This window comes from Botryllus schlosseri, chromosome 12 (genome assembly GCF_051294905.1).
Source record: "Botryllus schlosseri isolate E-star chromosome 12, Bs_hap1, whole genome shotgun sequence".
Taxonomy (NCBI): Eukaryota; Metazoa; Chordata; class Ascidiacea; order Stolidobranchia; family Styelidae; genus Botryllus; species Botryllus schlosseri.
The window spans coordinates 3,127,274-3,144,120 of NC_137247.1; the positions used below are offsets into that span (position 1 = coordinate 3,127,274).

General features: G+C 40.0%; 1 protein-coding gene across 1 annotated transcript; it reads left to right on the forward strand.

Moving 5' to 3' along the window:
* The first annotated feature begins 6,229 nt into the window (after positions 1-6,229).
* LOC145451575 (uncharacterized) lies at positions 6,230-15,082 on the forward strand. Its single transcript, XM_080329787.1, has 4 exons — positions 6,230-6,451; positions 14,181-14,297; positions 14,707-14,844; positions 14,911-15,082. Exons 1-4 carry the CDS (start codon positions 6,424-6,426, stop codon positions 14,979-14,981), a joined length of 354 nt encoding a protein of 117 aa, XP_080185913.1. The 5' UTR covers positions 6,230-6,423; the 3' UTR covers positions 14,982-15,082.
* Positions 15,083-16,847: the final 1,765 nt, after the last annotated feature.

Consider the following 16,847-nt stretch of genomic DNA (forward strand, 5'->3'; position numbering starts at 1 on the left):
ACAAAAAAACAAGTCCCGTTTCAGGTTGGCAAATTTGGATTGATTCAGTGACGCTTAATATTTGTCAATGATTTCAGATGGGAAATTATCTTTCAGGGTAGAAACTGTCTGCGGGCCGGAAGCTGTCCGTCCCTGTCACCAGTGACCAAACGCGGAATCGATATTTCAAAGCCAATCGAGAGTTTTTGAGTCTCCTGGCTTATCTCCTTCTGTTGGCGATAATTGTCGCCCAATTGCTTGAAAACAACACTGTCCACCAAAGCAGTTCTATATATATATGTAACATTAACACTATGGTACAGTCACTTTCCGTGTTCAGAAGTAGCCAGTAGCCCAGTACTTGTCGGATGGGAACCAAGGAATTAGTACAAGGTATGTGTTTGGCGAATGGTAACGCGGTACGATATTCTTCGCTAATTACGGTACGGTAGGAAATTACGATGTTTTAACAGCAGCTTTTTGGTACTTGCAGCAGAGGGGGGAAAGTCCAGTAGTAAAATCGAGTAATGTTTCAAGTCGAGGAGTGAGAGACGAATCGGATGTCACGAGACGGGTTTATGCGATACGTGCGGTATCGACCAGACAGTCGAACACTTTTTAATTGAATGCGAACGCTATTCGACCCACCGTGATCACTTGAAGACGACAGCGGCTAATCTAGGCATACCGTTTCAGCCCACAAAACTGTTATCAGATCCACGGATTTTGCTGCCAGTGGCTGAATTTGTTGTACTCACCGGCAGACAGCTGTGACGCTGAAGGATTAGTAAGACTCTTGAGACCTGGTGTAAAAGGCCATAGTAGCCGAACACCATATGCACAATACTAACAACAACAACAACAACAACTAAAATTTTATACACTCCTTTCCTCTAAAGAGTTTATTTATCAATGGGGATCATACTTTCAATTCAATACTATTTTCCGTTAGAGGTGGTCAAAGTAGTCAAGAAGGCTACTCAAGTAGAAGTAAAAGTAGCGAAATAAAAATCTACTCAAGTACGAGTAGAAATACATTTTTAAAAGCAACCTAAAACTACTTGAAGTGGAAGTATAGAATTTCCTGGCTTAAAATCTACTCAAGTAAGTATGTAGTTTTGAAAACAGTCATAATACGTTCGCATGGACTGTAAAAAGTTCCAAATTGAGCTATACGGAGGATGCAGAGAGCTTGCGTTATATTGATGCATCACAAGAGGTATCAATTTTTGAGAGCATAAGCATTCGTTCGCATCATGGGATTCAAATGCCAGTATCGCTATGGAAATCGCTATGGAAGCTTATCTTTGTTTACCCGAACACCCCGTTTTAGAAAACGCCATGGTTCGGCGCGCTCACCCATAGTTTAGTCCAGTGGTTCCCAACCTTTTTCGACCCATCGCCCCCTTTTCAAGGTCAACACCGATCATCGCCCCCCAAATTTTGTGTACCGAAAACTGGGTGATCATCACCGGCGAGTTGACTAAAAAAAAAAAAGTCAAATTGTCGGCTCGATGTCTAAATTAACACACTTTTGCAACAAAATTACCGTGGGATGACTAAAAAAAAAAAAAAGTCAGCCGTTTTGACGCGTCATCGCCCCCCTATCGCCCCCTTCGCTATTTTCGCCCCCCGTCGGCCCCTTAGTCCATTTTCGCCCCCTGTCGCTCCCTTCGTCATTTTCGTCCCCCCTAGACCGCCAAATCGCCCCCTGGGGGGCGATATCGCCCACGTTGGGAACCACTGGTTTAATCGAAGAGCAATACCAACAAGCTGTATCGGATACTGTGATAAGACTTTGCGAAATAAATATACGTTAATAAAAAAGATGGCGGATCGTAAAAATGCCATACCATAGTGTAATTTTATTTTCCAAAAGAAGAGGCATTACTACACTTGCTTTTAAACTTCAACATGTATGTTCCCCTGCAGATCCAGACAAAGGAACTGAAACTAATTAGAGCTCAAATTAATGATACTGCGTATAAAAAGAGAAATACAAACACTACTTCTGAAAATCGGAAAATGTGTTACATTTCTCTTGTCCAGATAGCTCCACAGTGATCTGCTAAAACAGTTCTGCCGCTCAAAATGTGAGAGACCACTTCCCCAGATTAGGACACGCCATGCTGGGCTGCTAGATTACGATATGATTGGTAAATGCTAGATTGTGAAACTACTAGTTTCAAACGATATGATGGGCCATATTTACTGTGATGAACTATTTCATACGGGCGACAATGCGGTATGAATAAAGGGAGCCACGCTACCGCTACCTAAATTGTAGCCTATTCACTAATACTTTCGTGAAAACGTACTTGTCACTCCATATCTACTTCGCGCGAAGCGCGATGAAAATTCTGGGCTTTACTTAACTTTTATGAAAATTACAAGTGTTAGTACTCCATGAAAACAGCCCCGAAATCCCTCAGTCTCTCTTTCGAATTGGAGGATTATACTACTTCTACTTGACAAACTGAAAATAGCGAAAAGTAAGTAGATCTCTAAATATTACGAAGTAGAAGTAGCGAAAATGAGATTTACTTGAGTAAGTACCCCAAGTAGTGAAAAACTACTTGAGTACTTCGAAAAAGTAGAAGTACTTCGTTACTGACCACCTCTGTTCTTCACCCGTTTGAGAGCCTCGAAATATCGATTGCTCGCATCACAGCATCCGAAACTGGTAGTACAAACTACGCACGTGAGTGTAAATTACTTTTCTATGAAGTCATGTGTACTGTTTAGCATGCTGAGGGAAAAGGGGAAGTGAATTGGCTTCTCATTGTTCAGCGTTGGCTGTAGTAGTTGAAATACTATGCATGCTGCTCTGACTTGGATTGGCAGCTGTATATAATTGTGCTTGCTTCGTTGCAATACAACTGTCCGATCGCCAAGCATATATATATGCGACGCATAGATTCAGTTGAACCTGGAGGACAGCAGCCATCCTCTTCTGACAGCTACAGTCAACAATGTCCGAACCGCCACATTACATTACGGTACGGTACTGACTTACAATGTTACTGGGTAATATTCTTGTGTAGTAGTTCTTAATCTTTTTAGAGCGCAATCCAAATCTGAGTATTACTGTCATCTCGCGACCAGAGCCTCCCACGCCGAAGGAAGTGCATTTCTAATATTGGTATGCTACGTCATGAAGGGTATATGTATGAAATAAAGAAGGTTTTTGACGCAATTAAATTCTATATAATTATTCACTACAGAAAAAAGGCATTGATACAGCGAAGTTGATGTCTGATGATATTGACACGACTCTTGTATAGTGGTCAATACGTACGTACACCGATGGTATACAACGTTTGCCTAATCACGATCTCCTTAAAGGAAATCTGCAAGTTCAATGACCCATGAATCATTCAGATTTGGCGATTGATGTTGCAAAACCAAGCACTAAAAACAAATTGGTACCCGAGGCATGCGAAATGTTGATATATGACTTAGATCAGGACACTGCGGTATAGTAACTGATGACTGTAGTTGGGAAACGGGACCATAGGTAACGGTATCAATTTTAAAATTACCCAACCTACCGACATAAAATCACCACGACCGTGAAGAAAAACACCAAGTTTAATAAATCTGCCTCCATAATTTGTGTTCATTTCCGAAATAAATTTGGGCACTCTTCGATTCGGGGTGTGGAAGATGCGGCGTGGCTCTCTACCCTACCCAGCTATTTTCATGATCAAGTCATATTGTCGGGACTACTTTTCTGGGCTTGTCACATGTTGATTAGAGCATATATTCCATGCATGCAGGCGATCGCTCTGATACCATCGCGACCCAAACATATAAACCAGGGGTGGCCAACCTTTTCGGCCGAAGGGCAACATGCAAGCGACGAACCAATGCGCGGGCCACTATCCGCGCGAAAATTATTTAAAGTTTAAAGGTCATTAATATTGTTACTTGAGTATATTGCGGGCCTGCTGTATATCGATGGACTCATTTCGCAACGACTAGACTATTCGGCGCCATATCGATATCGAAAGCTTTGGCCAACATGCGGCAATCATTGTGTGCCAGGGTTTCGTCGTCGACGGTCTTTCTTCGAGAGCAAACGCAAGGTCGCATGTTGGTCGACGCATTCTCTTCAAATTGCGAATACTCAATCTGGTACATTAGGCGTTCTTTCATTTTCAGGAGGGGGTAACAATATTAAAAGCAATAAATCGAGTGACAACATATTGCAGGAAGCCTAAAGAAATATTTACTTTAGATAAATCCGCCGCAGAATATTCTGCTTTATTGTAATGGACGAAGACCTTACAAAAATGTGCCTGGCCCATGGGCCTGCCAATGCGTCGGAACTAATATTCTAGTCGTCACATCCCAAGGGTTGTGGCCAGAATAATCAAATTTTTGGTTGGTCTTGCAAGTTCGCAATCTGGGCAATCCATTTTTCATAATATTACTAATTTCGAAAATTATCTCGCGGGCCATGCACTCAAAACCTTCTCGCGGGCCACATGTGGCCCACGCGCCACGGGTTGACCGGCCCTGATATAAACCTTCCTCGGCCGATCCTGAACCCCTGCTCTAGTGGTACATGATGTATGTCTAATTGTCTATATGTGTTTGCTATATGTCTTTTGCTGACTTAGGGACATCTCATGATCTTATGGACAATTCAGTGTGGTATCATCACCACTTGTGTATCATCACCACAACTAAATGTAAGCCATGCTCTGACTGCAAAGTAATGCTTTGGTATATATCAGGGGTGACAAAGCTTTTTGCTATGCACGGCCGCATTTCGATTAGCATACGGCCGCATTCTGGGACATATATTCGCAATGAACAAACTGGACACCAAAAACCCATGTTAAACTGTCCAAGTCCATTTCCGGTGAACTTCGGACTAATCTACTTTTTCATAACGTCTTACTTATACACATCGAAATCGCTAGTGGTCATGTTATGAATCGAGACTGGGAGCGGTCATGGTCGCCCCAGGTGCGAAAATTGTTTCAGATTCACGAATGCATTTCGTCAATAATATTACTAGTTTCACATATTACTATTCATCCTTGCTCAGCCCGTGCGATCAGACTCACCGGTAGAGTTGATGGAGGGAGCGTTTTCGAAAATTGAGGGCAAGTTATAAATGGTGATGCATATTCGGGTGGGCTAATTGTTCTGAGTCACTTTGTTGCATGCTGTTATTTCTTGACCTCCCATCAGGATCGTCGGTATAGTGGTCAGATATTGTAATCTCCCAAACGTACCAGAAACAAATTTATTTCGTGAGAAGCACACACGATTCCAAGTTGATATTTCTATATGGGGTGCATCATTTTCCTGCGCTGTTCGCATCTATACTCTTGGGCTCAGATTGCAAAGGGCGGTACTATATATTAAAGTCGGAAAATGAAGTCGTATTGAATCGCGACTAGCGCGAAGAAAATTTCAAGAACAATGGCGTCTCTCAAAGATTAATCAACCTTTCAAAAATTCGAGAGTCAAGTCGTAAATTCAAGTTTCATGTCCACGGCCGCAGGTTGCCCACCCCTGGTCTATACAGCATGTATACAGCATTGCCCTTAATCCTCTGCCAACGGCGCGCATGTTTAATGTTCGTCACGGCATACACAAGAGAGTGGTAGATTACGCCTCGTTGCAAAACATATGTAGACTTCGTCTATAATAATTTAGGAAATCTTCTGTGCACAAGCAATAGCCAACTAATACTTTATCAGGCACGATGTGGCATTGGTTTCGACCTATAGTGACTGTTCGTATTATGTCATTATGACGTTTCGTATGTTCATAACATGTTCCTCTCACATCACTCAAATCCACTGCCCGCATTAAAACGAAATCTAGTCTAGCTATATAGATTCTACCGAGCCGGTTGTCATCATTTAATAGCTACCGATCATGAAAGTTTGGTTACGTTATGATAAATGTCGGTACACGGATATCCTGCTCGATTAGAGCAGAAACGAAAGTCAATCACGAATTAGCAGACTTTTTAATGTTTACGGAGTTTCATCACTACGATCTAATGTTTCCATGGAATTGTGTGTGCAGTAGAGCCGTATTCACTAGTAGATCATTGTTTCAGTTGGTTTCGAAGCGATGAAACAGTTTCCTCGAATGTACGAAAGCAGAATCCGCATTGAAAGTATTGGTCTTAACTGTTGGTATATTGCTAGGCCTATTCGTAGTTTTTACTTGCAGTGAAACGTCGTATTATTGCTTTTAATCATCCATTGCATTCAAGATGATGCGCCTAGAAAGACGTTGCATAATTAAAAGTGCTTGATTGTCTATAGTACGTTTGTGACTCACCCGCACCCGGAGTTTGAGTCGTTTCCAGTTTCGCATCATCAGTGGCGTGGCGGATCTACCAAATTCATCTAAACAACTCTTTATCAACAAAAAAGCCACACGCCTGCCTACAATACGATCGTTCGACGTATGGCACAAGCGGAGCAAGGTGTAGCAGGTAAATCATAGCCAATTGACAAGTTTTAGCCATGGGCTGGGTAAAATCGAGTACCGGTACCTGAGCGATCCGATTCTGAATCGAGTGTTTAATGTTTATATAGCTCTGTGGTTTTAGGCTACGACTCTAGTATCACTTATTATGACGTCACATCAGTCCAAATGATGCAGAAAGTACCTTTTATGCGACCACGTAGAACAGGGGTGGGCAATTATTTTCCTCCGCGGGCCAAATGAGAAGTGGAAAATACGTTGGCGGGCCGAGTGAAAAGTTTTAGCTATATTCTCCGGCGTATTTTAATATATTTCTAAATTACATTGTTGATAAATGCTGCTCAGTGAATGTGTTGATGTCAGGTAATGAGAAAGCAGCGGTAAATTTTAAAAAATATCTATTTGCAGTCATGATTCGAAACAATGTTGAACATGATACATTGCTAACTCTCTTTAAACAACTTTCCACGTTATTCTTTTAAGACACTAGAACAGTGGTTCTCAAACTTTTTTAGAAACGTTCCCTTTGTGATATTGAAAAATTTCGCGTCCTACGCCCCCCCCCCCTAGCATGATATCAAAAAAACTTATTAAAAAGAGCAACCAGCATGCTAGCAATCCCGACGGATAGTTTGATGGCCTGGAAGGTTATGGTTGTTTATGAGAGAATTCTGTAATATCAAAGTCGGACAATACACAGAGCAATAAACTATAAGCTGGGGTTAAATCGCGCTGGGCGCGCAAAATTTTTTCATTCAACTTCAGCTTCGCGCCTCCCTTCAGATGCATTCACGCCCCCCAGTTCGAGAACCACTGCACGGAAATGTATATGGGATAGTACAAAGCAATTGTCTTGGTTGCTGTATTCCGAGCAGTGTGTAGCTCATATAGCCTTGATGTTGAGCGAAGTTTGCAGATTTTCTGAATTTCACCCTCCCTTGACCGAGTGTTTCGTGTTTTTGGCATAATTAAAATTCTTAACAAATAAATAAATAAATAAAAATAGCAACCAATCTCGGCACCATGCTCGGCAAAAACTAAAAGGACGGGTTTACCCCTAAACTCCACTATACAAATATTTAGTGCCCTAAACCTTCTTTGAATTTCAGCTTTCGGCTTTCTCTTTTTGACATGCCTGTTCAATGTTCATAATTTATGGGTGATAGATATGATGAGTCATATAGTAATCGCGAGCACTACTCATCAACATTCAAAAAGCAGGTTTAATGTTATGAATTCCAAGCAACCTTACGCGGGCCGCACAGAATGGCTTCGCGTGCCGCATTTGGCCCGCGGGCCGCACTTTGCCCAGGCCTGACGTAGAACATAGTTCCACAGTAGGGCTCTTCAAAAATGACTTTTTTTCTCAAATCGTACTGGCTACTTGATAAAATTGTTAGGTTACCTAATTTAAACCTACACACAAAATTTGGTTCAATTCCAGCCAGTAACCGCTTTGCTACAGGAGAAGAAAGTTTCTATTTATTTTATAAAAATAAATAATTAAAAATTTGAAAATTTTCTGGTCACCCCATGAAAGCGGAGTTATTGAAGTCGAAAAATTTTGATTTGAATAAAATAGTATTTACGGTGAGCACAACTATAATAAATAAACAAAGAATCGGTCACCGTAAATACTAGGGCTGGGCACAATGATTCGAGTACTCGAATCTGAATCGAGTATTAATTGTATTGATTCGAGTCGAGTAGTAAAAGACGATTTTTTCGAGTATTGAAATTTTACGCTTCTCGGCACTGGAAGTTAATTTTTCAACGAGAATAATAGTTTCGACAGTAATTTCACTGTTGAAGCCTTGAAACCTTGATTGGCCGTATCGTAGCATACGAAACATTTAGTACAAAGCTTTGAACGTAACTGGAACTAGCACATTTTCGAAGTCATGATAGTCCCAAAACATTGTCACCAAGTCCAATAAAATCGGTATGCTCGAAAAAATACCAAAGTATCTTTAATATGATGGATAACAGGCATTATATTCTTTGTGGTGGCATAAATGGTACATATTTGAACGTTGACATATCACGTTCCGCTATGATGTCATAATGAGTGATACTCGATTACTCGACTCGACTCGAAGCATATTACGTGATTTAGAATCGAATCACTCAGGTACTCGATTTTGCCCATGCAGCCCTAGTAAATACTAGTTAATTCATAATCCAAATTTTTAATTTTACCATTTTGATTTTATTGATTTTTTTGGTTTTTTCAAATTTTCGGACGAGATGCATGAATGTGGTCTATTATCGGATAATCATGTCCATTTTATATAAACCGGATATAGCATCCCGCCACCGGTATAGTTCATTTATTTGATAGACATACGGCAAAAGAGCAATGATCTATAATTCTGGTATCAGATTGTAGGCCTATAACTCCAAAATTTACATCGAATGAGCGTATTGACGTAATCCAGGTTAATGTAGTTGGGGAGATATTGGCATGGAGCCTCTTCGTTACTTCGCCTCAGGGTTGTAATGACTCGAGTCATGACTCGACTCGAGTCACGATATTTTTGTGACTCTACTTGACTCGAGTCATTTTCTTGAAATGGGAAAATGACTCGACTCGACTCGAGTCAATATTTGGATTGACTCGACTTGTACTCGAGTCATTACGCATGACTCGACTCAAGTCATTGACTCGACTTATCTTATATGACTTGAAGATGAAGAAATTTGCGAATCGTAACGATTAGATCAACGCATCTGACGAATTCTGCCTATCGCTATTTGTCACCACTGCTTTCATTGCACTCGTCTTATATCAGCTATGCCGCCGGAGAAACAACAGACAATGGTACAGTAGCAATGCATTGCACAAAATCATCCAGTGATAAAGAGGTAATAGATCCTCCGCAATCAAAGTACTCAAGACTTTTCAATTATACAAGCAAACAATCGAAGCAAAGTTCAATTAGAGCCAATGAAATGACTCAGATGGTCAAGTACTTGGAAGAGACTGATAAGCTCATGTGTAGATTTGAAGACGATGATTCTTTGCATTTTTGGGCGACTAGAAAGAATGAGTATTCAATGCTCTTCAGTGGGGTTCAAAAATACTTGTCAAATCCTGCATCTAGTGCACCATGACATGCCGCTTTAACATATCTGAGGATCTCATTTCCACTTTAGTATTTTTGAAGTCTAACTCAATGATTTGGTCTGCTGTCTGTGAAAACATACAATACCCTCCGTCCATTTGAAGGTTTGTTAGGTATGTGTGCTGTGCACCAGTGTTGGGATCAAGTCACTACCTTCGAGTCACGAGTCATCTCGAGTCATTGCACATTTTGACTCGAGTCAAGTCAAGTCAATCAATTTTCGAAGGTGACTCGAGTCAAGTCAAGTCACTCGATTTTTGGAGGTGACTCGAGTCAAGTCGAGTCAAGTCAAGTCAAGTCACGAGTCAAGTCACAATTCAAGTCAAATTGAATCTTCGACGTATGAGTGATGATTCAAAGTGATAACATTTTGCCAGCTGCGTTAAAGAGATTAATTGGCCATTTAGCTTGAATCAAATAACGAATATAAAGTTAAATATACAAGGAAAAAGGCGATGTATCGCACGCGCACACGTAGAACTTGCTAATAGAATACGTGATTAACTAGTTACATGCTACAGTCTGTTACTATCAGCCAAAATGAAGGATCGAAACGAAGCTTCGAGAAGTTTAAACAAATTGATATGGTACATACACTACCCATCTACAACACACATCCGTGAGAATATAAACGCATACACTATATTCGTTCGATTTAAATCATAGAGGAGGGTTGGTAAAGGTGAGCACTGCTCAATGTAAGCGCTGAGCCGACTAAGAAACAGAGATACGTTTCTATTAATCTACTACTACTACGACGACAACGTAAGCCATTATCATTTCGTTTGCGGTCAATTTATTTGTGATGTAACAATGGAGGACCAGTGGAACGTACAATAAGTGAATGACTGGTTGCTCTCACAAGTGTCAGCGCCGTATCGCGAATAATCCGAACGTACACATGATGCAATGATTTAGTCGACACAGTTTGCTTATTGATGACTTGAAATTGACTCGTAAATTTTGCTCCGAGTCACGAGTCAATCCACATTTTTGAAGCGTCGAGTCAAGTCAAGTCAAGTCATTTTTGCAACGTGACTCGAGTCAAGTCAAGTCATACGAAAAAGTTGACTCGAGTCTGACTCGAGTCAAGTCATGACTCGAGTCATCCCAACACTGCTGTGCACGTGTAATAATGAATGGCTAATGTTGTGTGATGTTTGTACAATAGGACTGTTCAAAAATAACTTCTTTTTTATTCTACTGGGTGGCAACTTGATAAAATTGGTGTATTGCATAAAAAGAACACTGAATCTGGCTTAGTTTTAAAAAGTAGAATCAATGATATGAGAGGAGAAAATTTTTGATTAGTAAATAAATGGAGTATTTTCAGTGAGAAATTCTTTCATATAATATAATTAGTAAGCCGCGACTATTTGTTCATATCCAAAATATTCCACTCTAATAATTTCGCTTCTTCTAGTTGGAATTGAGCCAAATTTGCTACGAATCGTATTTTTACACAATTTAACAATATCCTGAGGTAGCCGGTAAAATTCAAAAGTATCTATTTGTAATTTATCAAAAATTTTCTCTCGTAGCATTGCTTTCTACTAGTTAGAATTGAGCCAAATTTGAGTTCTTTTAGGCAATCTAACAATTTCAAGAAGTAGCCTCCTTTTTGAGATTTAGTCCTTTTTTTGAGAAGTTTTGGTAAATGTAGGGCAAATTCGACTAAGATACAATAAATCAGCACTGAAGTAACGCTCCGGCGGCTATTTCACGAGCTAAGCAAGAAAGTTGACCTTTTTTTAGTCAACAACCTGATAATGTGAAAGAATAACTATACCTCTACATAAACATGCATCTGTTGATACTCCATCAGCTGGTATCTAGACGTTAATTCGTTGGTTCTCTATCGGATAGTATGTAGACGTGAGTTCGTTGGTTCTCTATAAGCTATTTGTGAGCTATCGTCGATGTGCTCGTAATAAAAACTGAATGCCTGTATTTGTGATCAATTAGGCTGACAAGACAGATATTTGATTTAAAGTTTTAAGATTAGTAAAGTTATCATATTGGCGGCCTGCTACGTCTATCTGTAGCATCGGTAAATGAGGCCAGGAACTGTCGGTTATCTGCCTTTATATACATATGCCAAGACTCTGATAGGGACAAAATATGCACGTTTGGCAAGCAAGGAATTCGATATCACCCAAGCATGATTGAAAACATAAGTTGAACATGACTTCAATACTGTGACTTGGACTCGAACTCGAGTTAATTTCGCACGCATAGTGAATAATCGATTATTAAGAAAATATATTGCAGAAGCACTTGGTTTTGTATAGGGTAAATTTGGTCTCCAACATCATTTTCAATTCGGATTTAAATCTTGCTGTTTGATGGCTCAATGTGGATACCAGGGCTGTGGAGTCGGAGTCGGAGTCGGTGGAGTCGGAGTCGGAGTCTGGGTAATTTTCGCTTGATGGAGTCGGAGTCGGAGTCGGAGTCGTGAAAACTATAATAGCTGGAGTCGGAGTCGGAGTCGGTAGGAAAATACTGACTGGAGTCGGAGTCGGAGTTTGTGAGAATGACCCTGACTTCGACTCCGACTCCAACTTCTCTATCATGAAAGCATTTGCTTTCAAAGAATTTTCCTTATAATTTTCATGTACCACCAATCAATGTTATTAATAACCATACAGATCACGTGCGGCAAGCCTATGGCACGCAGGCCAAATTTGGCACACGAGAAGGTTAGGCGTGGCCTGTGAGGTAATTCTCGAAATTATTTATGACATCAGGTACAATTGCAAGGCCAACCAAAATTTGATTAGCATGACCGCGAAATTTGATGATGACTAAAACAACAGTTCTGACGCATTGACGTATCCAGGAGCCAGCCACATTTATCCCAGATCTTCGTATATGACCATAAAGTAGATTGTTTCATAGCAGATTTATTTGACTTGAAATTTTTCTCGGTACTTTGCGTGATTCATTGTCACTAGATTTCTTGCATTCAGTAGGCCTATTTGAGCCCCCTTCTGAAAATTATAAATACATATTTTTCACAGAATTGAGTCTAACTATATTCGCAATAAGGAGATACGGCTTCGCTTGTGCACTCGCAGCGAGATCGTCGACAAAACATTTGCACAAAATGATAGAGGCATGTTCCCTGATACCGTCGATTTTGCTATGTCTAAACATCGAATAATCCTGTCCTTGCCAAATGAGCCCAGTGGTATACAAATGCGACCCACAATGTATGTTAGCAACATATTTATTGATATAATTCAGACATTATAATGCAAAAAAATTTCGCGCTTCGCGCGACAAGGGCCTGATTGCGCACCGCACAGTTGCATGACATATTATCAATTTCAGAGCGTAAGTATTGTTTGCAATGTTACCTAATTCGGTTTGCTCCTATCGGACGACTAGGACAAGGTTATCAACATTCCAGTTGCCCGCGCAATGGTTCGTAAATCTCATTTTACCTTTTGCCGACAAAGTTGCCCACCCCTGATATGGATAAAATTAGACATTACTTACTACATTACAACTCAGTTGCACAGGGGAAGAAAATCGCAAAATGCGTTTTCGCGATGCAGTCGAAATTGATGCAATTCTTGGAATTATACCATGATACTGTGACAGAGGAAATGCATCGGCTGGTTTTGTAAAATTGTAAAAATGATGTAAATATGACCAAACGATGCTTCCCGCTTGACGAAATGAAAAATATTTGTAGTGTAGCTTAGTTGTTTGGGTCAAACAATGATTAAGAAAGACTGAAAGTCCCAATCCTTGAATACTTGATTAAGTACATGTAGACTAGACATAGGCTATGGTCTTTGACTACTTAGCTAAATTCCGTTTATGACCAATGTATATTAGTAGTTAGAGTGTGTGTGCTTGTAATCAGGATAGTGTGCAATGACAAAATTAGTAAGTTCAATCTCTTTTATTAGTTGCTACCTCATACACAAGAGCTACACTTGGATTTTTTATCTACATTTTATCATACATTATTGGATATCTGCCATATTTGAATGATTCATACATTTCAGGATATTAGAGAGTCCACGTTATAAAAACTTGAAAAAGGAAGGATATTTAGCAAATCTTTCTTTCATGTTAATTGCATAGTGGATAATTCGAGCTGTTCCACAATGAAACGATTTAGCATGCCACCGTTATTCATATGTTTGAATATGTTTAATGGTTGTATGATAGTCATTCAACCGACAATGTGGCATATAATTTTCGAAGTAAATTGGTAATATTACTGGAGTCGGAGTCGGAGTCGGGAGTCGGAGTCGGTACGTTTAAAGACCCAGGAGTCGGAGTCGGAGTCGGAGTCGGTACGTTTAAAGACTCAGGAGTCGGAGTCGGAGTCGGTATATTGAAAATGTGTGGAGTCGGAGTCGGAGCCGGAGTCGGTGGTAAAATTTACCGACTCCACAGCCCTGGTGGATACTGCATGTTTTGTGATTTCCGTTTCATGAGAAACACCAAACTGAAGCGTTTTACATGGTTAAGTCGAGTCTATGAATATGAATTCATGACGCGATGCCGAAACTGCCAAAATAAAATCAGAAAAATGACAAAATAACACGGTCTGGCTATAGGTAATCCGTTTGCAAATCTGTGCCTCTGTAGGAATCGCCACGTTGGCTGACGGAGAGAATGTCGAGCAAACTTTCAACAACTGCCAGATCAACGTTGTAGCAGGAAATCAGAATATACACTACGGATGGTGGGGATCACACAACAAAGGTAATACCGTAATACTACACTGAGTTATATATAAGACGTACAAATTTCATTTGCGCAATGCACAGAACCGTCAGTCATTTCTGTCGCGACCATTTACTTATTGAATAAGTTTGCGGATGATAAAAAACCTCAATAAGTCATATTCTAGTGCAGTTAATGAAGTCAGAACAGAAGACATCAATCATACGTTATGTGCCGGTTGTAAACTGATTAAAAGGGATAGGATAATTCATTTCATCAGCAATGGTTTGCGGGTTTTGGCATTAGACCGAGGTGTTCAGTTTAGATATGCCATGGTTCTTGAGGCCGACAAAACGTTATGTAACAAGGTTACACCACAACACAGAATTTCACTCTAACACTAATTTCAACACTGCCGGTAATGATTCGTTTTTTTTTTGCAACACAGCTGACGCTGTGAATGGATCAAACCACGGGACTGTTCAAACGGATTCAATAGCATCACAGAATGCCGTGAACTGCACAAAAATACATACTGAATTCGCAAGTAACGAAACATCTAGGATCGGTCATCCTCACGATACAGGTAAGCTTATCACGCCACATACGAATCTTTACGGCCCTTCAGCGATACTTATATCTTTGATATCAGCTAATATTCCGCGATCGCCATGTAGAGAATCCCCGCCGAAGATCAAAGGTAAGGGTTGTGTTAAACGTTAGACGGCTCATTTTTCAAACTTATAGAAAATCAAGTTTTTGTCAAATTTTCATATTTTTGCCAACATCTTGGCCGTATTTACTGTTTATGTTTATCACATTGTTTCAAAGTTAATGTCGGCCGAGATATGGCCTAAAGAAAATGAAAACATTATATAAAGATAATTCTCTCAAAATGTGTAAAATGGGAATAAGCTACTCTGATTCCACAGCCACGATATATTTTCCATAGCCTAGTCACATTAATTTAGAAATAAATACAGGTACAGGCATTCTACATCATTGAAATTGATTTGAACCAAATCCGTCATGTGATAATTCATGCTCTCTTTGATATTCCAACACTTCACAAAATTATAGTAAGCACTTTATACATTACATAGGGTTACCACACGGCCTCTTGTAAAAGGATTTGTCCTCTTTTTTGACATTTTTGAAAGTGTACTCAGAGGACGCCCAAATGTCCTCTTATTTGAGAATTTGTCCTCCTTTTTGAAAAATTTTCTTAAATGTATTTTATAATAAAGGAAATCAGCACTGAAGTAACGGTCCGGCGGGGCTATCGTGCGTTGAGTAAAAAAGTTGACCTTTTTTATAGTCAACCAGCGGAAAATTCAAAAGTTAGTAATTCTGGAGTCGAGTGGGGAAGAATACGTTTTTTTAGTCAACCAACTATAAATTCGCAATAAAATTAGCAATTTTACCGGAAATAACATTACATGTTACTCAATTCGACCAGCAAGCATCGAACGATAACTCTTAGGTGATAATTCTTGCACCAGCTCTGAATTTTACATGTTTCATTTGTACTCATCTACCAATTTTCTAGCCAAATAATGAACAGCTTTCATGTTAACATCATTCATATGGCATTACTACGACTGACCATGTAACTCAGCGGCGGGCAACGTAGTCTACGACCCGCTGCATGCCACAGTCTGCCGCAATCCCCACTATACCTGCTTACTACGTCGAATTATAGCGACTATAGGTTTAGGCCTAGGTTTCTCATCAGTTCTTTGTTGTCTTTGTGTTCTCTGATTAAATGTTTTCAATTTTTAGTCACGTGCAAACATGTAATATTCCATCACAAAGGGCCTTTCTATTTATTCTTTCAGTCTCATGCCTTGCCTCAAGCCGGAGAAATAGATCAAAGTGAAATTTGGGTTGATTAGTGTAATAATTAAAGGCGGAACTGACACAAATAATAGTGACTGTTTTTTTTTTAATTAACAAAACAAAGCTGCGTTGCAATCCAACTGATGTTCACATGCAGCCAAAATCAAAAAACTTGTTGACAACTTTGACCGACCACAGATGTCGCATTGACTTCAACAGCCATTAAAATACATCACGTTAATAAATTGATTAAATACGGTTTTGGTCTGTATGCTTTGAACCTGGGGTTTACATTAAATAGGCTACGCTTCATTCCTATAGTATAGGTGAATAAATACGCGACTAATGTATCGATTCACGGAATCCCGTCCGTCAAACACTTCAATTTACCATATCAGGACCGCCGACTGGAGAAGTTGCCCGCCTTGACATAAGTAGTTGGTTACCTTGCAACGAATTGTGAGCCGGATTCTATTCTCCTACTCCCGTTACCGTGAACTTCATATTAATATTCGGCAATATCAAACGCGTTTTCTCCTGCAGTATTTACCCAAGTCTATATCGAATCTCGTTATTCATGCAGCCGATATGTTTCTCAGACAAGTATGTGCAGCGGTTTTTGCGTAAAGTCAACGCTTATACGCAGCTAAACGTAGAAGGCAGCGTTATGGAAGACTACAAACAATTGACCGACCCCGACGATGAATTTTATCCCCAAATAAGGGTCGGGTTTGAATTGTTCCAAGGCGG